We start from the raw sequence: 21,747 nt of genomic DNA on the forward strand, positions 1-21,747 counted from the left end.
ATCCTGTTGCATGAAATCTCTGAAACATAAGCTTTTTGTGATACTCAGGGTGGGAGGGTGTTTGTGCATTTCTCCTTTTAGGGGAATTTTAATAAGGTGTCTTCTTGAGACTCTTAATTGCATAAAGCTTGCCTGGTAAAATATAGCTTTGGATAGCATTATTGTACCAGTCTCTTGTGTGAAGTCTGGCAGATTTATTTTGAGTGTGAAAACTGTACATTTAGATTTATGTACCGTGTTTTCCTTCTACACTTAAATGCTATAGCATACAGTTCTGAGACAAGCTCATTTTTCCAGAGAGGTGAGTGATTTTTGAAGAATTAATGAATTTACCCATTATTAAATCTGCTGTGGAAAAAATATTTACAGATATTTGATTGCTGCTTTAAACTTTTCATAGACTAAAATAACACTTTGATGGAAGGGGATAATGTAGTCATGTATGGTATATGTACATACAAGCAAAATGAAATGGTCTGTGGAATGCTCCATCTTGTGTTTCAAATACATGGTTCAGTATGACTAAATATGTAATTTGGATAGTATGTCTATGGATTTTGATATGGAAAGGATGTCTAGAGTACCCAGACATCTGAGAAAACATTTGATTGTAATGCTAAAGAACTGAATGTTACCTCTGCATCCCTTTTGGAAAGTTTTGGGTTTTTTCAGTGTTATAATTCAAAACTAATCTTAGCTTGAGAATTCAAAACAAAGTGGAGTACTGTTAAAGCTGCAATCAAGCTGCAAGATCTGTATTGCTCTCCCTAGTAGTTTCAGCCATGAGAACTTTCTGCAAGCCTTGAGAACTTTCTGCAAACTGATTGGAAGGACTCTGATGATCTAGTCTGACTTCCTAATTGTATGCATGTAAATAAATCCTGTTCCTTTTTTCAAATCCTTTCTCTCTGCTAGAATATTTGGTTCAGGGAGATGTTCCTTCATACTTAAGTCTTCGAATGGTAGAGAGTCTCCTGCATATCTTGGTGAACAAGCCTAGTGGTGTATTAAGAATTTCCATCTGAGTGTATTAGATTGACTGCCAGTGTTGAATAATCCTGTAGCAATCATGGCTCTTTGATTTAAGAACAAGATTTGTGGGGAAAAATAAATGCCTTCTATTAGATTGGTCTTTATGACTGGGGGAAGTGGGGAAACAAAAGAGAGTTTTTGGCATGTGAGATATTAAAATCTTTTTGGTATTAAAATGGCAAAAGCAAAAAGTTTCAGAGTTACTTACATTAGAGGATAGGTAGTTGTTTGTGGAAGGTGTACAGGGTATTGGCAGGGGACATGATAAAACTCGTACTTATTTATTGGGCATTTCACTGGTAGAATCTTATAATGCAACACAAAACTAAACTCTCATGGGTTCATGAGTACTGCAGTCCTCTAGGTTAATGAAAAGTTTCCAGAGAGAGTTCTGGGAGATGGGGCTGAGAAGTCAGAAAGGGAGGAGCACTTTCATGGCAAGTGCTCTCTTTGGGTGAAGGAACTTTTAAGTGCAGATTTGCTGCTGTGTGCAGTTGCTTACTTTCATCCCTGTAGTTTTCATGAGATTATCTGCTGTGCTAGTTCTAATTCATAGTGCATGCTGAGAAATAAATGTATTCAGGGACTTGGATGTGTCTCTCATGGAGGATGTTTAGTGGGATGGCTGTGCAGATGTTTGTATTTATTGTTCAGGTAGTCTCTATATTTTGTTTGCTATAAATGTATTCCTGAGGCTCCTAGAAAAGTAGATGAGAATGTTTGAAGGTTCATCTTGTGAGGCTGGGAAAGGATTTCAAAGTAGAAATTTTTCGCACGGCAGGTTTCCAAGGTAGAAAAGTAGATTACAAATAGAGGTGTACAAGGTGAGATGATACCTGGATAGCTCCTTCACAGCTGAAGTCCTCTTTCACAGGCAGAGGTGTCCCTGCCTGACAAAACTGAAGGTCACTTGGCTTAGCACAGTATTTACTTTTCTCATGTAGTCTCTAATATTAAGGGTCTTTGAGCATCCTGGTTCTGCCATACCATAGTGAAATTGGTATTGATGTGTGTAAAGTATATATGTCCATATGATGTGATTACTGTTAATGACCTTACAGGCCAGACTTTGCCTCTGTTTCTTTAATTTCTTCTGTTTGTTATTGATCAGAAAACCTGTGTATCTAGCCAACCAGGGGTCTAGTGGAAGGTTAGCTTCCCACAGTGCAGGGGTTGGGACTGAGTGTTCCTGAAGGTGTCTTCCAAGCCTGACTTCTTTGAAAGGCACTGGCAGCTGAGGTTCCCACTGTGGCCACATATCACTGTGTATTCCTACTAGGCATGATTTTCATGGTCACTGCACCAGTCATCATCAGTTTCCTTGGCTGGAAGCTTTGTTTGCATAGCTTTTCAGGCATGAGAGTTCCCCTTGTAACTTTGGCAATCTCAAGGAAATAAGGCTGCCGTGCCCCTGTGTACCCTGCATGGGACATGGCCTCAAGGAAGCTGTCACAAGGGACACCAGAACATAGCTGCCCCAGCTGTAGAGTTTTGGCAGCCACTCCAGACTAAGGGGAGATAGGTGAAGCACAGCACAGAGGAAACAAATACAGTATTATAAATCTAGCTGATGATTGTCAGGTAAATTCTACAGCAAATCTTAGGTAGTAGGAGTAGGTACAAAGAAAATGATTGCAACTGTACTGACAACCTCATTTCAGTGGAGATAGCTTTTATTGGGGTGTGTTATTTACTGTCTTTAGGAAAAACACATAGCAGATTCTTTCTTTTCTAGCATGGCATAGTCTGTAAAAGTTTGACTTTTTTTGCAACAAGAAAGAAACATTGCTATGAATGTGTTCTAAGCAGTTAAAGCAGTTAAATTACCTGTATTTATTTATATATTTTCACTCTTCTGCCAAAAAATTAGGAAAGTCTGATTTTTATTTTTTCCCCCACAGAATACTTGTTCCTCTTCATTATCAAAATACCTATTTTTCTTTTCCTCTCAGGTGCCAATCTGACCTTGCAAGAATCTGTCTCCAGTTCTATATTTTGGTGGTCAGTGAGATATACTTGAATGCCTTCACATAAATCAGGCTTTGCTTTGCTCACTGCCTGGGACTTTTGTGCCATCACCTCTACTCCCTGAAGAAGACCAACCCCCAAACCCTCTGGTCCTTGTGAAATATTTTTCAATTCTGCCAAAGAATCTTGAATATGCTCCTCTGGACAATGAAAGTATTTAAAATTTCAGACTTAATGATGCATAAAATATTTATAACTAAAACACCCTGTAAGTGAAATTGACTGACCATTATGGTAATGGAAATGTTTCTAGCTTTTAAACAAGCCAGTGAAAGGTAAATGTGATGTTGTGCTTTTTAGGTGATAAAGAATGATAAATGTGTTTGGTAAATGAATTGGCTGATTTTGGTAAGCTAATATTTGATGCTACTGAAGGCACTGAATTGTTACACTAGGATTATATACTCAGAGTAGTGTGCATGGAGTGACAGCAAACAGAATCCTTACAGACACTGTTTTACTTGGAATAACGTCAACTTTAAGAAAATCAAAGAACAGCCGAGGTTGCTAAGTGACAGCAAAATATTTATCCTTTTTTTAGAAAATCAAACCGGTTTATGCAGTGAGGAGTAGGGGACAGCATATATTGTGTGCCACCCACATGCTGTATAGGACCATTATTCCACATAATTAGGACCTGCATAATTCAGCACAGTAACCACAGCTATCACCTCTGTCTTAGTACTGATATTTTCTAATACTGTTTATTTAGTCTTCTTCCTAAGAAAATAATCCATTATAAATGAATACTCTCTATCTCTGCTGCGAAATACAAGTATTATCCTTTTGTAGACAGATCTTGGAAGAGGAGGCAAGATGGGAGAGAGAGAGAGAAAACAGAGCAAGAATCACTGTTTATAACAGGCCATTTGCTTTGCAGGCTTATTCTCATCACCAGCGTGAGATGAAGCTCACTGAGAGGCAATGATGTGGCACAAGTGTTACGTTTTTCTGGAAAGAGGGGATAATGGTGGGTTCAGCCCAAGGCTGCGTGCCCTGTTCTTGGCTCTCACAGAGGAGCTGTGTGTGGCTTTCCAGTCTGACCCTGTGGATAAAGCCCTCCCTCCCCACCACCATGGAGGGTGGTGGGCAGCTCTGCAGCAGAGTGGTGAAGGCTGGGGTGGCTCTTGAGTCTCACTCAGCAGCAGAGTGAGAGTTTTTTCAGGTGTCGTTGTGTGCAGTCCTGCCATTCGAATGCAAAGGCTGATTTGGGAAGAGGAGAGCTGCTGTGATGGGCTGACCATCAGTATTGCCTCCCTGCATCGGGATACCCTGCAGAGGAGACACAGGGAGGGACGCACTGAGCTCAGCATCCTTCAGCATGCTACTGTGGCAGTGGGATGAGTTAGCCCTTGACAGAATTCAGTCTTATTTTTTGAGTATTTTTGGCTTTTCCCTTGACAAAGAGGTTGTCAGGACAAGAAACGAAGTTATGTTCAAAGATGTGTGAGAACTTGACTGGAAAAAGATTTATTTGTACCTTCAGTGCTCTTAAATCGCCAGATGAAAATTTATCTCCTGACTGAATTGGAAGAGAGGGACAGCTGTTTGAGGGAGCCCTCGTCAGGCTCTTTTTCCACTCTGCTCTCAAAAATTACAACTTTGACTAAAGTTTTTCCAAAACAACTGCTGCAATCACAGACATTATACAAAATGGCATAATTTTGAAATAAAACTGCTTCTTATTTCTTGAAAGTGTTAGGGGACTCTGATGCTACAGACAATACACATTGCAGCATCGAGGGTTCAGGAGGTGGCTCTTCGGCTGGCTCCTCCCTCCCCCTGTGTTTTTGCGGTCTGTGAAGGAAATATTTAAACTTGCTCTGTCTGTAGTTGCAGTCACCTCCTCCTGCTATTGCCCTAAAATACCCATACGGTCTGAAAAGGGTCGTGGCACACTGCAGTGTGGGAGGGAGCAGAGGGCAGGCAGTGCTGTAGCTGCTGTTGCGGTCAGGGTTGGGGATGCTCCGGAGCTGCCGTCCCGGAGCGGGCGGAGCCGCAGCCGCGGTGTCCCGCGCCCGCCGCGAGGTGGCGACGGCTCCGGGTGTCCCCGGGACGGCTCCGGCTGTCCCCGGGATGGCTCCGGGTGTCCCCGGGATAGCTCCGGGTGTCCCCGCCGTGGCTCCGGGTGTCCCCGCCGTGGCTCCGGGTGTCCCTGCGGTGGCTCCGGCTGTCCCCGGGATGGCTCCGGGTGTCCCCGCCGTGGCTCCGGGTGTCCCCGCCGTGGCTCCGGGTGTCCCCGGGACGGCTCCGGGTGTCCCCGCGGTGGCTCCGGGTGTCCCCGCCATGGCTCCGGCTGTCCCCGGGATGGCTCCGGGTGTCCCCGCGGTGGCTCCGGGTGTCCCCGGGACGGCTCCGGGTGTCCCCGCCGTGGCTCCGGGTGTCCCCGCCGTGGCTCCGGGTGTCCCCGGGACGGCTCCGGGTGTCCCTGCGGTGGCTCCGGGTGTCCCCGCCGTGGCTCCGGGTGTCCCCGCCGTGGCTCCGGCTATCCCTGCGGTGGCTCCGGGTGTCACCGCGCCCGGCCCGCTGCTCCGCGGGGACAGCGGCCGTGCCAGCCTGGCTGGGGCACACGCACCTGTTAAACCTGTTCCTTTCTAAAGTTTTCTAGGGGCGGTGGTCCCGTGAGTTATGTATGTCTCTGCCAGCTGCTGTTGGCTGCGTGTGATCAGGGCAGTAGTGAATGCTCATTGTACTTAGGCAGTGAGAAGCAGATGAAGATGCTCTTAATGAAGCATCAAGTGCAGTGAAGGTACTTTTTTCCTTCTGTCTTTCAAAAAGAAATAAGCAGTATTACTCTTAGAAATAGTTTTTTATGATTATCGTATGTATATGATATGAAATATTGAAAAGAGTATATGAAATTTGTGTTACTCTTAAAAATGCTTCGTTTTTCCTTTGACGGATTTTATTATTTAAGGAAGCAAAACTTGTGACATTGGAATAACGCCCTCAACTTTGACATCTATTTGAAATGTGACTTCTTATAAAAATAGGAATTTAAATTCTGTGTAGAAACCATTTATTGAAATTGTTTAAAGGTATAAGTGGAGCTAAACCAGAAGTGCCTCTGGGTTTTCATACCCAACTTTCACTTTAGAGGGGAAAAAGCAAATCTTTAAATTAATGCTCAAAGAGGAACATATCTGGTTATATGACTTCTTTGAAATGTTAAATACAAGGTGAAAAAGTTTTTTAGTTGTTAAATGCTTGAGGCTCTTTCATGCTTTTATATTACTCTGGTTAAATTGCTACTGCAACTTGAAAAAGTTATTCTTACTTTAATTAAATATCTCTTTGAGAAGTTCACTCTTGAATATTTTCATTGTTTGATAGCTTACTAAAGCTAGCAAATGTAAGGCGAAAAGAAAAGTTACCTTTTTTGAAAGACACGGGTATGGAAGCAAAGAAAACTTTTTATCTGTTGTGTGACTGCAATAAAGAAAAACAAATCTGAGGGCAGTTAATTTTGTTTTCCCTTAAATGTGTCTTTACTTATCTTCAGTCATTTTGCGGAATGCACTCAGATCTGATATTCTGAGTCACAGGAATTCAGTTACAGCATACATTCTCCCATGAAGCAGCAGTAGTTGCTTATGAAGTATCACACGGAGTTATGACAACAGATTCTATACCACTGAGAATGCAAAATCCAAAGCAGCAGTACAAAACTGAAGCAGGTTAGTGGAAAGCAGCAGAATCTATGAGGCTTTGCTGTGTTCTTTTGGTGTTATTCAGAGTTTAGTTTACATTTGGAGGTACATATAGTAATGTATTTCTTTAAGTTCAAATTTCCTGTTTGTAATTCTTCCTACTAAAATTAAAATGTGGAAACAGAGGCAGTGGCATTGAAGATGAGAGTGGAGTGAAAGCTCAGGTTTGATGTGTATGGACCTTGCACAGAGCAGAGGAAAGGCTTGTGCCACTGGAAGGAAGGGCTGCTGCCTAGGGTTTCAGCTCCGTTATGGAGCTCCTAGCAGAGGGAACCTGCCCCGGATTGCTGCCCTTAAGTTTAGGCATTTCTCTGGGGATTCTGGTTATACATGATGTCTTCTCTTTTTCCATGTTGACCAACTTCAAAGGTGGCTCAGACTTTGACAAGTTGAGCTGCTTGCCAGTATCCAAGAGCTAATGTCCTGTACAAACACCTGTTTCTCTGCTTTTGCTACTACAGCATTCCAATGCAATTAGTCTTTCTTTTTTCTTTCCACATTTCCAAACTATTACTCTTACTGTTAGCTTTGTTTCATTTTTAAGTGCTTCAAATTGAAGAGTGTTAATGAATTCATTAAAAATGACCAACATAAAAAAAGAGATGAGAGAGAATTCACTGTACATTCAATATTCTGACAAGTAAAAAAAAACCCAGAGGAGCTGTATGCTGCAGTAGACTACTAAAAATTACTCTGTATCTTGACAGTTAACTGCATTTCTATATATGACAGTACTTGGGACATGTTAAATAGACTTCAGATCATCCTTAGTGCAAGTTGTAGCTTTTCATCTTTCCATTGGAAATACTGTTATTTTTTAGCTTTGCAGGAGAACTTTATTCTGTACATCCAGATTATGGATGGAAATAAAAGTAATTTAAGAAATATTCAGTAATACTACAATGCCACTCAAACCTTGGAAAGTCTTACTACCTAAAGTAGTGAATATGGAAGCCATATATAATAATTTTAAAGGCATTTCAGTTTGCTGAACTATGATGGTTAGAAATGAGAAAGTCAGAATTAAATTTATATTTCATTGCCTTATTCATAAGGTTTTGTTTGGTATGGGGGTAATAGAGAAGCAAATCACCTAAAGAATGAAGTCTGCAGGCATGAAAACACATTTTCATAATTGCCTTGGCAGGAAGCCTGCATGCTCTTGTAGCAGAGCTGTGAATATTCCATGGGATAAAGGAGCTGCTCACTCAGCAGAGGGGCACTGTCCATGTGAGTGCTTATCTCTTTTCTAAGTCCCCCAAATAAACATGTGTGTGCTGGAAAAAAACCCCTCAAACCATCCATAATGATTTGCATTTTCTGGTATCTCAACTTGTCCAAAATATTGAGAAAATGGGAGAAGAATAAGAGGAATCAAATCAGTGGAATGAGGTGTGATTTCTGTTAGAAACTGCTATCAAGTGTTGTGAAGATTCTGTGCAAGGAGTGGGTTTTTGGCAGGCAGGTGGATAGGTGCTATTTTGGGAGGATGTGCAGACACAATATGAATAGTTCTCCCATTGATTTTTAATTAGCAGTGGTACAGGATGGAGTGTCAGTGTCAGGCTGCTGCTCTCAGGAGTTCATCCAGGAAATTTGTCCAAGTCATAGCAACCTCTGTTGAAGTTTGCTTGCCTCTACAGGAAGCCTTTTTCTCCATAGGGATCTCCTGGGGCTTGTTCTGTATCGTTAATTGTTCTGTTAAGATGAGGAACAGAATTTTCATGTATTTTTTAACTAGCTTGAATTTTTTTTCAGAGGCATAGTTTTTTGGCTTTGCATCACTACTGCTTACATTTAATTTTTTTTTAGACGATTTCTGATACCCAATATATAGATAGCATCTATGCTGTTGTTTCCTGTCAAAATAAAACAGCTTTCAGGTTTGTAATCAATTTGGAGAGTTTTGCATAAAATTCTTAGATTTTTCAAAGAACCACATGAGTTTGCAAACTTAGCATTTGTGTGGAATGATAATCTTCCTGTGATATTAACAAAATAGAAGCTGTCCACAGTAGGCCCATTATCAGGATACCAGAGATTTTGCTAATTTGATAACAGTTAAATAACTTAAAAGTGTTGACATAAGAGACCTGAAAGCCTAAGGCCACCATATTTACTGTAGATGCCAAAAAATTCTTCAATAAGAAATTATTATGCCATTGGGGGCTATCTTATTTGCTGCAAGCTAGCCATTACAAATATCACTTTCTTCCCTCGGGAAAAATATTTACATTTTCTGGCTATACATTTATCTGTTTGTTTTACTTAAGCAAAATACAGGAGGGATGAAAAACCTTTCTGTCAGTTGTGTTTGAAATATTTTTTAGTGTTAAAGTTCAAGAATATGATGTGATATTCAGACTTCTCACAGATTTGATAAGGAGACATAGCCTACTAAATAATTCAAGACTGGATAGAAACCTTGGCAAAAGACCTGGATCTCAGATCCCTGGAGACCTTCCAAACTTTGCTTTTTCCCTTAAAATTATACTTTGATAAAAATGGGTTGACTGCGAGGTTTAACTGTGTAATGTGCTCTTTTAGGAGTTTGTTTTAAGAATGTACTCAACTTTGATGTGAAGTGCACCAAGTGTTATTGGGTGTCAATCTTGGAGCCATTGTCAGCTCTTCCCTAAGATCCAGTTATTTCATGTCATTCATAGTGTTGTAGAATTGGTGGCTAGGACTCCATTTTCTTCACAGTGCACATGCTTGTTGAAACACTCCAGTGGTAGGGCTTAGTTTACTCCAAAAAATAGAGGCATCTCAGTTGTTTATGTTCAGTTATTTGAGGACTGAAAAGAAAATGATGTATTCGAAGACAAGCTAAGAGCTAAATTTTATTAGATGCTGCTGCCATGGAGAAGAGCAACCATTATATTCAGCACATGCATATGAAATACTGCACAGAAGTATCCCTGCAGACCTACTTCTGGCGCCCCAAGGACACCAGGGAAAGAGCAGAAGTTTCCTTGCATGCTGCCTGCGTGCCCGTCTGGCTCCCGCAGCGTGGCTTGTCCAGCTGGGACTGCGAAGAGCTCTGCTCTCCGGGGAGCCAGGTGGCCGGGATGCCCCGTCTTCTTTTTCCTCTTCACAGGTTCCAGGTGTGTGCAGGGCTGTGTGCTTTTACTTGGAGACTAACTGCATTTGTTTTTGTTCTCTCCCCTCCCTGTTTTTGTCTTGCCCAGCTCAACAAGCAGCAGCTGCAGGTACTGAAGGAGCGTTTCCAGGCCTTTTTGAACGGGGAGACACAAATCGTAGCAGATGAAGCATTTTGCAATGCCGTGCGGAGCTACTACGAGGTGAGCTGTGTGCTTTGTTCTCCCTCTTATGTTCATAGTATGCCTTTTAATGCAGGTACAAGGAAAGTAGTTTTAAGTTTCAAAGGCTGTGAACTGCTGAACCTTCTAGAAGCTATTTCCTCCTAAACCAGCTTTGCTGTTTTAGAAGTTAAAATCTACTGCCTGAGCACAAGAGAGAAACTGAACTGGAAAATATCCACCCTTTTTTAAGAAGGGGGAAAAAAAATTTATGAGAAGATAAAATGAAAAACCCCTGGTGCTAAAAATCTTCTGGCAGCACTTGATACAACTAGGCACTGCTATCTTTATCTCCATATGTCCAAGGTAGCTCTTTTAATCAGCACTTTGTAAGTTCCCATCCTGAGAAATATGTCTTCAGATCTTTAGTTACCATGCAGGAGGTTTTGGTGAGGACCTGCCTGTAGCCTTCCAAAGAACAGGAGGTTTCCGTGCAGACAGGCCAGCTCTCACAATGTGCTGTGACCTCCCAGGCATGTTCAGTGCCTACAGCCCCAGTGCAGATCTGTAGGTGAAGTTTTAATTGCCTCAGGGACAGGTCCAGTCCCAAACTAGAGGACAGTTCCCTGTCCATCAGCAGCATAGGGCTAATGAATTTACTTGTTACTCATTTATTTTTAAATGTTACTTTGTTTTCATTTTGCTGCATCTAACTTGCTCAATGAATCAAAAAGGCTGCATGTTAAACTTCTATGCCTTTTGAGAGATCTTCCCCCACATTTCAACCTACCGCTTTTTTTTTTTCAAAATGTAGCTTTATTTTTGGTATATGATTTGTTCATTTTTCCTGTCAGCTATTCTTTGCAAGTGAATAAGTTTTTCCTCAAGCAGAAAAAGATGTGATTTATGTCCTAGCTTGGTTTTATCTACAATAAATTATATTGCACAGGAAAAAAGAGAGAGATGGGCAAATCGTTTTCCTTTTGGGCTGAAATCATGGACTCAGTGTGTAGAAATAGAAATTTGTATAGAAACCATAAAACTGTGAGTTTTCCCATATTATGACCTCATGGGTGCTGTGGCATTTGAAATGAAGGAATTCTCACAAAAACACTTGTGAAAAGATGGGGATAGGTCTGCAGGTGAAACTAGAATATGTACATTCTCAAGGTACTATTTCAGGTGTGTGATAACATGACAGCAGTGGTTAGAAAGAAATCCATTTTTCTGTCCAGCCAATGAAGAATTTAAGGCTGGAAGGAAGGACAGTTTGGAAGATGGTGCAGGGCAAGGCTGGGCTAGTTAGTGGCCCAGCAATAGGTTTCAGAGTAGGGGGATGTCTCAAGACACTGAACATAGGGTAGAAGAGAAAAGGACTTAAAGGTTCATTCTTTAGCACACTGTGTAAAAAGCTTGATGTGTTAGAGGAAGTAGTCTGCTCTTTAGAAAGGATGTGATAGTGAATAAAAATGATTTGAAAATAAATGTCTAAACAATAACTGTTCTGTTAAGATTAACTTCATGCCTTTTTTCAATGGATTTTTTTAGACATGTTGAGAAGTGGTTTTTAGCATATCTGCACTTGCAGTGAAAGGCTGTCCATAATAATCTAAGATAGCCTTGTAAAATGAAAAATTCAAATTTCCAGCTATTTTTAGACATTCACCATTTTGAATTATGTGTTTTGGGTGTCTGATTTCAAACAGAGAATTCCAAAACTCTCAACATTACTGTCAAGGATATAATGACACCAAAGGCTTCATCCTGTGTTGGTATACCATGAGCTGATATACCAGCTGTAATTTCAGTCTTTTTTTATTTGTATATCTCAGCTTCCCAATTCCATTTTGCATTCTTTCCACAGACCTCCTTCCAGACTTGCACAGCCCTTTCCAGTTGTGCAGTTTGAGTCAGCATTTGGTAGTGATTTTTAATTTCTTTTCAGGGTTGTAGTAGATAGTTACCAGTAGATTTAATGACCAGTGCAGTGGTGGAATCCAGCTGGAGACTTAGTTCAAGTTACTGCTCCTCTTTAATGCATTTTCATCAAATTTTTTGCATTTGATTACATATTCTCATCTTTACTTGTATGTGTCTCTTGTGCCTTTTTCCTTATCTTTGCTACCCATTGCTTGAAAGTATTAGTCTCTATTACTTCCTTGTGTGTTCTGTTGATGCTGGGCTTTGGTGCTTTCTCCTCTCTGTGTCTGCCACATATGGTCCATCACATCTTCCATGTGGTGATGTTTCTTAGTATTTGAGTTATGGGCATCTTCCTTGTTCCTGTCACACAGCATCTCACAAACTTCTGTGTTAATTTCCTTATACTTTAGTTGCTTACCTGCAGTTTCATTTTACCTGATAAGGCAGGAAAGAAATATATGGTTTGCCCAGTAATTATTTTATTCTGAAAATGATTAACTTGCCTTTAATCCAATGCAGTAGACATGATTTGAGAGTTATTATAATATTGTTTGCAAATCCAAAGTATATTCATTACTTTAGTTGATTTTCTACTTTAACTTTGCATGTGAAAGAGAAGGTCTGTTTTGGGGATGTGACATAAATTCTGTATCAGTAGTTGCAGGTGTTTTCACTGTAATCTGTAATTAATGAGTTTGTTTAGACTGTGTCCTCTTAAGAATCTTAAGAAAAAGCTCCAAGGATTTGGGAACTTATTATTGCTAAGTCTTTGATTTACTTTTTTATAAATATTTGCAGAAAGAGCAATTTGTTTGCTAAATAAATAAATATGAATTTCAGTATTAATTTCACTCGGCTGTAAGTCATGCTTCTGTGTCAGAATCACTTGGGAAGTTTACACTAGTGAAGCTTTTTGCCTTATTTCCTCCACTATGTCTTTTCTAATGCTGCTGTGGTTTTTAAGATTATGTATGAATTATCTGGCATCAGTTTTCATTTATCTTAAAAATGTAGTAGAAAAAAAATTCATATTCATGGGAAAAGTTACATAAATTCTTCTTTAACTCTTCAGAAAAGGTTATTTTCCTGTTATGTGTAATCTCCCCCTAGAATCCCACCACATTGCTGAAAGTCTCACTGAAATTTAGCATGTTTCATTTTGTATACATGAAAGTATGATTATCTTGTTTTTCTCTTCAATCTCAGTTTAGAGAAGGTATGGAAATGTTTACTCTTTCTGAAATCCTTCTCTCAGAATCAACATAGGATTTTATTTTTTGTGTGTGGAAAATTCCATTACAGACATTGAGCCAGATTCTAATCAGTAGAACATCAGATGCTAGTGCTGCTTTTCAGATAAAGAGAAAAATTCAATCATATGGCAATTTTTTATGGGTAATTATATTGGACACACTGCTAAGTATAAAATTAAGTGAGAAAGTGACTTATGAAATGAAATCCTTTTTTTGCTTAATTCAACCCTGTGTTTTAAAAACTTTTTTGTGAAATAGTAGATAATCTTCCATTCATCAGCTCTTGCATGCTCTTTCACTGAAGTTGGAAAATGCTGTTGGGCAGAGTCCTGAGAGGTTTATTCTCCACCTTTAATATACTTACCTCTAATAGGTATGCATATACCCTGGGCTAAACTCACAGTGCTAATCTTTTTTTCTTGAATGTATGCAGTCTTAGGTATCAGTAAAATGGGTGCAAAGAACTAATGAATATTTGAAATACTGTGAAAACGTTTACAATATTGTAAGTTTTCAAGATTGCAAGTTCTCAGGTTTTCAACTGTGCTTAAAGCAACGTGGAGCTGCACGAAGTACTCCATACTGGTGTTTTTCCTGTTTTTCTTGCTGTTCCATTTTAAATATGTAGTTCTAAGCCATGATTACTTCATGCTGCTTAAATCTGAATGTTAAATGCAGGATCTGTAACACTTAGTACTGTGGGGTGTTTGAGAATTTAAAATCAGACTTTGTTTGACTGTACCAGTTTGCCTGTGATACAAAGATCATATTTAACTTACTTTCTGTTTAAATTGAGGGGATTTGTGTACACAAACCTAGGTGTTAGTTTGGCACTTCTAGGCTGCCAAAAATGAACAAAAAGTAGAAAAATTAAATAAAAAATAAGAAAAAGAAGAGGACCCATATAATAGAATGATTTGAGTGGGCAGGGACTCTAAAGATCATGTAGTCCAATCTGCCTGCCACAGGAAGGGACATCTTTCACTGGATCAGTTGCTCCAAGTCCCACCCAACCTGACTTTGAGGGCTTCCAGCAATTGGGCATCTAGAAATTCTCTGGACAATCTGTCCCTGTATTTAACCAACCACCTTATTATAAAAATTTCTTCTTTACATCCAACCCAAATCTGCCCTTAACAGCTTTCTACGTGGTAAAAGAACGCCTTTCCCTTCCTTCCTACTGGTGTGCATAGGTGGCACCTTTCATCTTCTACAGGAAGTGGGCCAAGTGTCCTGCAATTACCAAGCTCCTTTCGTACAAAACCCTGAACTGCTAATGCAAATCCTTGCACTTATCCTTAGAAAAGGTTGAATTGTGTTCATGAGAGCTTTTTTATATGAAAACCTTAAATGGTTTGTTACTCTGTAAGAAAAGTTGAGGTGTTTCTGTAGAGAAAGGAGTGAAACGATGCTATTTCTACCTGTGATTATGGAAAACTTGATCTGAAAATTTTTTGCATGGATGCTAGGGCAGAAGGATCTCACTGATGAAATGAGAAAAAGGATCTAGCTTTCTGGACTAAGTGGTGCTTTGGTTGATTTTACAATTTTATTTTTACTATCAGCTATTTTAGGCACACCATTTTTAATCAAGGCAACAAAAGGCATAATTGATCCTGATGAATGTTTCAGAGATGAAGATGACACCTAAAGGAAACAGAAAGCATTAATTAGAATCAAAACATAGTACACACAAAATAAATAGTAATTAAATGTTGGAACATTCTGTTTTTATATTATTGAGATAAAAGAATGGAATCAGTTGATTAACCATTTATTTAAATACATTAAGCTTATAAGTGTAGAAGATAACAGTTTCAGAGTGTAAATTCACTGGTGTCTGCTTTCATTTTTTAAAAAAGTCATAATTGGCAGACACATGTATTTAAGGATATGGGCTTTTTGATCTGTTCATGTTCTCTTCAAAAACCTAAGTACTACACCAGCATGGGATTTATGGTTGGTACAGTCTGATTTGAAGAAGCTATTTCAAAAGGATGATTTTTTAATATTAAGTTTAGGATAATCTTATAGTTTGCCTTGTGAGGATGCCTTTTGACACCGGATACATTTGTACTTGCAACCTATTAGCACTTCCACAGTTTTCTTCCAGTTGCTTGAAAACGTGGTCAGACTTAAGGTCAGTGTTATATTCTATGGGTTCTGTTATTTTAGCTGTTAGAACTGGTGTAGGCCAGTTCTTTGAAAAGCTTCTTAGAAATTTTAGGGCACCCCCAGGAAGGATGCGTAACACAGGTTTATTTAGGTCATCCACTTTGTTAAAGAAGCTCTAATGCCTTCAGTGTTTTGGATCACCAACCACAATTTGGCATGTAATGGAGATTGTCTCACTCTTAGCAGTCTAATTATTTTCCTGAAAGAAGTGAGGGGGAGATAAGATACAACAAATTAGAACGTGCTTTGCATGATCTGGACCTCCTCCACACTAAGGAGAGACCTGATAGAGTGGAACTGCAGGGTTTGTGGTGTGCAGCTTTCTCTTGAGAGTGCTGTTGTATTGCTGCTGCATGGAAAGTGTGTCAGTGCTGAAATCCACAAAGTCCTTTGCTTTACACATAACTGGGTGTAGCTATTCTTTGTGTTTTCAGACTGGAACTCCCCTTTTCACTCTCGCCTGTATAGTGTCACAGAAGTATACAGCTACCATTGAAATTGTGTTTGTCCAGTCTCTCTGCACACTGGTATCTGTGGATGATCACTATTCATTTGAGGAGGCCATAAGGTTTCCATATTATCATAGTTGTAAAAGACCTGTATTTCAAACTTTTAAATTAGGTAGGTGGTTGATGGATAGAGTTTAGTGCATTACATATACCAGTCCTTTGATTTGGATGTGCTGAGAGCAAGACAGAAAGCAATGGATGTAAATTTTAAAAATTTCTAGAAATGGTATCAATTTTTGTTCATTTGGTGACTGTTGTTCAGTGAAAGGCAAAGAAGGATGCCTTGTAGTCTGACACTACACTGCAGAGGTAATTAGTGTTGGGTAGTGAGGTATGTCTCTACTGTAGTAAGCATTATATGATGTTAGCTTCTTGTTTATTAGATAAATTCCGAATGTCTATTAATCTGAGCAAACCAATTAGAAAACCAGCAATGGCTCACACTGTTACACAACAGTGAATTTGGTCTGCTTTGCTTAATTGTTTTTTTCCCTAATCTCAGTTCTGTTTTACTCAGTCTCAGTGGAAAACAAAACTTATCTGGACCTTGGTTTTGCAATTAACAGCATGTTGCACTGAGACATAAACTATACATGTTTTTGTTGATGCTGTCTTCTGGGCAACTAAAGGCAGTGGGGATTTTTTCAGCTAACCTGATATTGGGAAAAAATGTGACAGTTGAACATTCCTTCTGCCAAAATCTTGAAGGAGATACTAACATTTTATTCTGTTTTTTTAAATTTGAAAATTGGGGGGTTTTTTAAATTTGAAAATTATTACGTGGAAGAATTTTTCTTTCACTTCATGATGAAAGGATGATAACTCTTCATATTTTTAAGTTATTCTTCCTGCTACCTTCTTCAGGTCTCAGCACAGAGCCCTTAAAGTTCTCTGGATAAGGAAGTAATATCACAAAATATTTCATTAGAGTTACGTTAATGCCAATGAATTTTCTTTTGTGCCTTTATATCGTGATATCTGTGTGTCACAATTCCATTCAGCAATATCTCATGGAATTTCCAAATCATTTTGGAACAACAGGACACTTTCTTCCTTCTTTTAGCAGTCAAATAGATATTCAGCCATGACTGAATTTCTGTCTCACTCTGTGACCAGAGGGATGTGTGTAGTTTCACCTTAATAGTACACTTGAAGTGTCTCAACAGAAGTGAAGATTCTTATATGATGCTTGTGGACTCCATTTAAGCCAAAGTTAGTCCAATCAGGGTCTCTCTGTCTCATGACTCTTTAGGTTCTAGAATTTTCTCATGTAATTTCTTTAGGCTTCAAGTTTTGATTAGTAATCCCCTGCACAAAATTGCAATATTCATCGAATCAATCATTTCACTGAATTGCAAAAAACTACTATCTAATTGATTTCTCAATCCTAAACACAAAAAAAACCACCCCAAAACCCACAGAAAAAACCTCAAACCAAACCAATCAACCAAACACCCAAAACCCAACCCATTCAACAAACAAGCAGGAAAGGAGAAAACCTCTTGTTTTCCTGCAACATCAGACTGAATTTTTAGGACTGGTACTTACTCTCTATATTGTTTTGCTTACTCTTGGATTTCTGGATGGTGGTATAAATAACTTTAGTTTGCATGTTTTAATTGAAGCTGTCACTATTTTACTTTGTGTTAGAAAGCTTTACCCATCAAATCTTTAGAGCTGTGTGACTTCTCAAAATCTTTTAAACATAAAAGTAATGTCTTGAAAAAGTCTTGTTAATGGTGAATTCTTAATCTCTAAGTAAACCAAGCTGGAGAAGGCATGGAAGGGAAAAAAAAGTCAGCAAATGCATGGTTGAAATACAGAAATCAGTAAATGAGAAGTGAGGCTTTAAATTCTCACTGATCTATCTCAACTCCATTTCAAATCTGTTCTGATACTAATTTCAAAAGCCAACAACAAATTCTTATATCCTGAGAAATGTAAAGGCAGAACACAGACAGTGATGATGTAAATATTTTCTGATTGATTTTTTTTCAAGTATTGCTTGATTTACATTTCCCACCATAGGGTATTTCTGAAAAGTTGTATTGGAAAACAAGATTCCTCTCAAGCTTTTATTTCCTTAAGTACTGTAGAGATTTTTTTTCTATTTCATCTTGCCTTTAAAAAGCTGTCCTTACCGAGCAAGCAAGAGGTTTCTTAAAAGTTAAATGCAGGCATAAAGTTTCTATCCACCCAAGATTCTCAACAAGAAACAACATTATCTTAAACAGAGCATACTAGGAGAAACAGATTACTGAGTCTGTTCAAGTTACTGAGCACCTTCTTCAGGCATTGGTAGTGAACAGTGACTACCTCATTAAGGAAACTTTCTTTCCACTTGGCCTTGCCATTAAACCATTTCTCCTAATTTCCTCATTCAGATTTTCCTATTAACTTAAACTCATTGCATTAGTTTAAGGTCATTGCTTAGCTTGCTTTGTTTTAAATGTGAACTGTACAATCCCTTCTTTTATTGAATTATCGTTTTATATAAATGTGTCTGTTTTATGCCTCCCTAGCAAAACAAAAATACTGAGCAAATTACATATTCTTAATCTGTAGTATATAATTTTATATCAGGCATTTGTTATGGTCCCTCTTTGGATTTTTCACTTTCTTATTTCTTAGGATTGCAAACACAGCCCCAAATCCTGGTGTGGTTCTGATGCTTTGTACTGTTTTATATTTTACTCTGTAATTCCTCTCACCCAGGTAGTGATGGTCCTTACAGAAGTGAGTGATCAGAAGGGATTCAAATGTAAATATAATGTAAGGAACAATAATGTAAAGGAAGAAGAATAGGTCTGAAGGTATTTTGAGCATGTGCTTAGGGCAGCTGGTCTCTGAGCTACCCTGTCTGTACCTGAGTTAGCTTGTTCAGGGCTGGCTTCTGTCTGTCTGCTTGCCAGCATGTGGTCACAGAGATGTGCTCCAGCGTTCAGAGCAGAGTCTCACACAGCCTGCCTGCTTGCACATTTGCCAGTGACTGGCAAGTTGATTGAAGACCATACTGCTGGTTGATTTTTTTCCTTTATTTCTTATGAAATAGTCAAAAGATGCAGATCTGCATCTGTACTTAGATCCATATGGTCCTAGGCGTGCATATGACTTGATTTCTCTGGACATCTTTGTGCTTGCTGATATCTTAAGAACTGATGCCAGAGTAACTGTTAAGATGCTCACCGTGCTACTGGTGCAGCACTGCCCAGCTAGAAATCTGCAACTGGGCGCTTGGAACTTATGAGCATCACATTACTTGTGGAATCACATATCCTCTGAACAGAGACATGGTTCTCCCAGGAAAATCCCGGGAAGCTGTGTAGAAGCTGTGAGAAACTTAGGGGAAAGAATTCAAACAATTATTATCTCTCTTTCTGTAATCATAATTTATAGATATAGTTCTCCAAAGTGCGCTATTCATAGTTCACCAATAGGGTGAGAAGTTTTCCCATTGAGACCAATCAAGTATCAGCTTAACAAAACAGACTATAAAAGTCGTAACTTCTTCCTAACAAACAGATTCTGTTTCACCTTCTAATGACTAAAGTCATTCATTCTGTCCCTAACTCTGCAACATCAATTACTTTCAGCATTTCCCCTCAGCTTGAATGTCAGCATGCTGGTTGGCAGCCCAGCACGAGAAAATGAATAATCTCCTGGGCATGAGACCTTGATATTTTTACTTTGTTTAAGTTTTCTGTTCTTGGTGTACTTTTCGTACATCAAGAACAAGGAAGGTTTACCTTTGAGAGCAGCAGGCATCCTTTGTTTCCATGTGTTTGTTTCTCTGTAATTTTCTGTGATAAATATGCTTCATGAATAATATGTTATTCTGCTCCTTGGATGTGGGTACTCCTGCAGCAGAGCCTTCCAAGTCTGAAAGTAAGAAGTATATTAGTCAGAGATGAATTTTCAATTTCAAGGAAATCCAAACTTCTCTCAAATCTTTATTCCTGATCAGCATAAGATTAGTCACAAACACTTATCTCCCTTTTTTGAGTCTATTCACTTGCAAGTCTTCTGTAATCTTTCTTTGGAACCTTACCAATAACAGGAGAACACCTTTGTCAGTTTATCTATTAAATTACAGCTTGTTTATTTCTTTCTCTTTTAATTGTTCTCCTTGGTTTGTTTATGTCCAGACAATCTGGAATGCTGCAGTAGAAATCGGTGGACAAATGACAAGCGTCAGTATCCAAATGCTACCCCTTCACTGTTCTACTGGTTGTCTCTGAATGCAACTCAATTTTTAATGCTTTCAAGTGTGTTTCCTTTATAAGCAGTTAAATTACATGGAGGCAAAAGGAAACAAAGCAGATCTAAGTGTCGAGTTCTGTACTGTTTTTTGCAGTGTTGTAATGAGCCATGACACATGTCGTGTAATCAGTAGTACTGAAATGCCCACTGAAACCTCTTTGGCTTTACTCTCTTGCCATCTCTTGTACCTTCCTCCAGGGCAGTAGTGCAGAAGTCTTTTATTTGAGATAAATTTGCCAATTAGAAAATATCCTTAATTTTTGCCTTCAGATAAGTAATTTTGTAATTTTAAAGTTATGGAAAGCAGGTTACCTTTTTTTCCTTGGCTTTTGATCATTTTTAGCTCAATAAAACTTAGCAGAAAGCTAGGAAAAAACCCCCAAAACAAAACAGCCAAATAATTTTAAAAACTTGATTTTAAAAAAAGGCAATGAGCAAACTTAGTAACATTCAAGTAGTGATATTGTGTCAGATCAAAATTTAAGATAGTCAGAATCCTTTGTCAGATAGTGCCAAATCAAAGGAGATTCCTGAAGAAAAAGTACCAAGGCAGGGGAGGCTCATGCAAGGATTTCCAGGAGTGTCTTCTTCAATTCTAGTCATCAGGACTCAGGGAGATTTCTGCTTGTCCACATTTCCATCCATAAAGCAATTAACCAGGTCTTCAGTTTTGTCTTTCAACAACAGGAAGAGCTTGTGGTTATTGTATTTGTATTCCTTGCAGGCACTTCTGTGTCTGAAAAATGAGCCTTGCATCAGTTGTTAAAATGTTACCTTTTCTCATTTCTCAGAAGTTTGGTTTTGGGAAGACATATGGGTGATGTTTTAGAAGCCCTGTTGTCTAATCTCCCTCTACAATCAATTCCTCCAGTGTAGTAAAGGTTTTAGTTGCTGTCTGACCATTCTTTCTATGCTTGTGTTAGGAGGGAGTAATAGACTTAGAGACGTATTCTTAAAATACAGACATTTCTTCTGACACTGGCATACTGTCCTAAAAATTTTACAGATGTTCAATTGTGGAAAGACCAAGTAAGCTGGTCCTTGGGACTCCGGTAACTGATATAAGTTGTGTAACTGGAGAAAAAAGTTCTTTTGAAACACCAATTCTGATCTGAGACTTACAGCAGTAATCAGTGATTAATTGTAAATGATCGCTGCTGCCTTATTCCAGCTCTCAGCCTTCTGACTGTGCTTCAGATATGCTGCAAATACAATTGAGAAAATGAAACAAGGGAACAAAAAGAAGTGATGCGTTTCATTTATCTCCCTCTGTTTCACTGCATGCTTTGAGCTGATAAGTCTTCTGTGCCTCAATTCTGGCAAGGGGCTCAGAGGGGGAGAAGAAGGAGTGTGTCTCAAAGTGTGCTGGGAATCCACAGCCTCACTATGGCAGTGCAGCTCACTGTGATGCTTTTAGCTCTTTTCCCCCCTTGGACTACTGAGCACAACCATCAAGGCTCACTGGGAAGTAAGCTAAGGCTTTCATCCTTCCACATGAAAGAGATTTACCACTTTTCTAATCCAACTAGCAGTGAGTACTGCTTCAGAAAGTCAATTTCTGCTGATGGTGAGCTGATCAGAAAGGAAAAGGTGA

The 21,747-nt window shown here is 39.1% G+C and overlaps 1 protein-coding gene across 2 annotated transcripts in view; it reads left to right on the forward strand.

Annotated features, from left to right (window-relative positions):
• CADPS2 (calcium dependent secretion activator 2) overlaps window positions 1–21,747 on the forward strand; it is a 284,462-nt gene that overhangs the window by 46,633 nt on the left and 216,082 nt on the right. For both annotated transcript variants that reach the window (XM_084205822.1, XM_084205823.1), the window contains exon 2: window positions 9,962–10,075. In XM_084205822.1, coding sequence (XP_084061948.1) covers window positions 9,962–10,075 — 114 coding nt within the window. The remainder of the gene's footprint in view (window positions 1–9,961; window positions 10,076–21,747) is intronic.

The sequence above is a fragment of the Fringilla coelebs genome (genome assembly GCF_963513975.1).
Source record: "Fringilla coelebs genome assembly, chromosome: 5".
Classification (NCBI taxonomy): domain Eukaryota; kingdom Metazoa; phylum Chordata; class Aves; order Passeriformes; family Fringillidae; genus Fringilla; species Fringilla coelebs.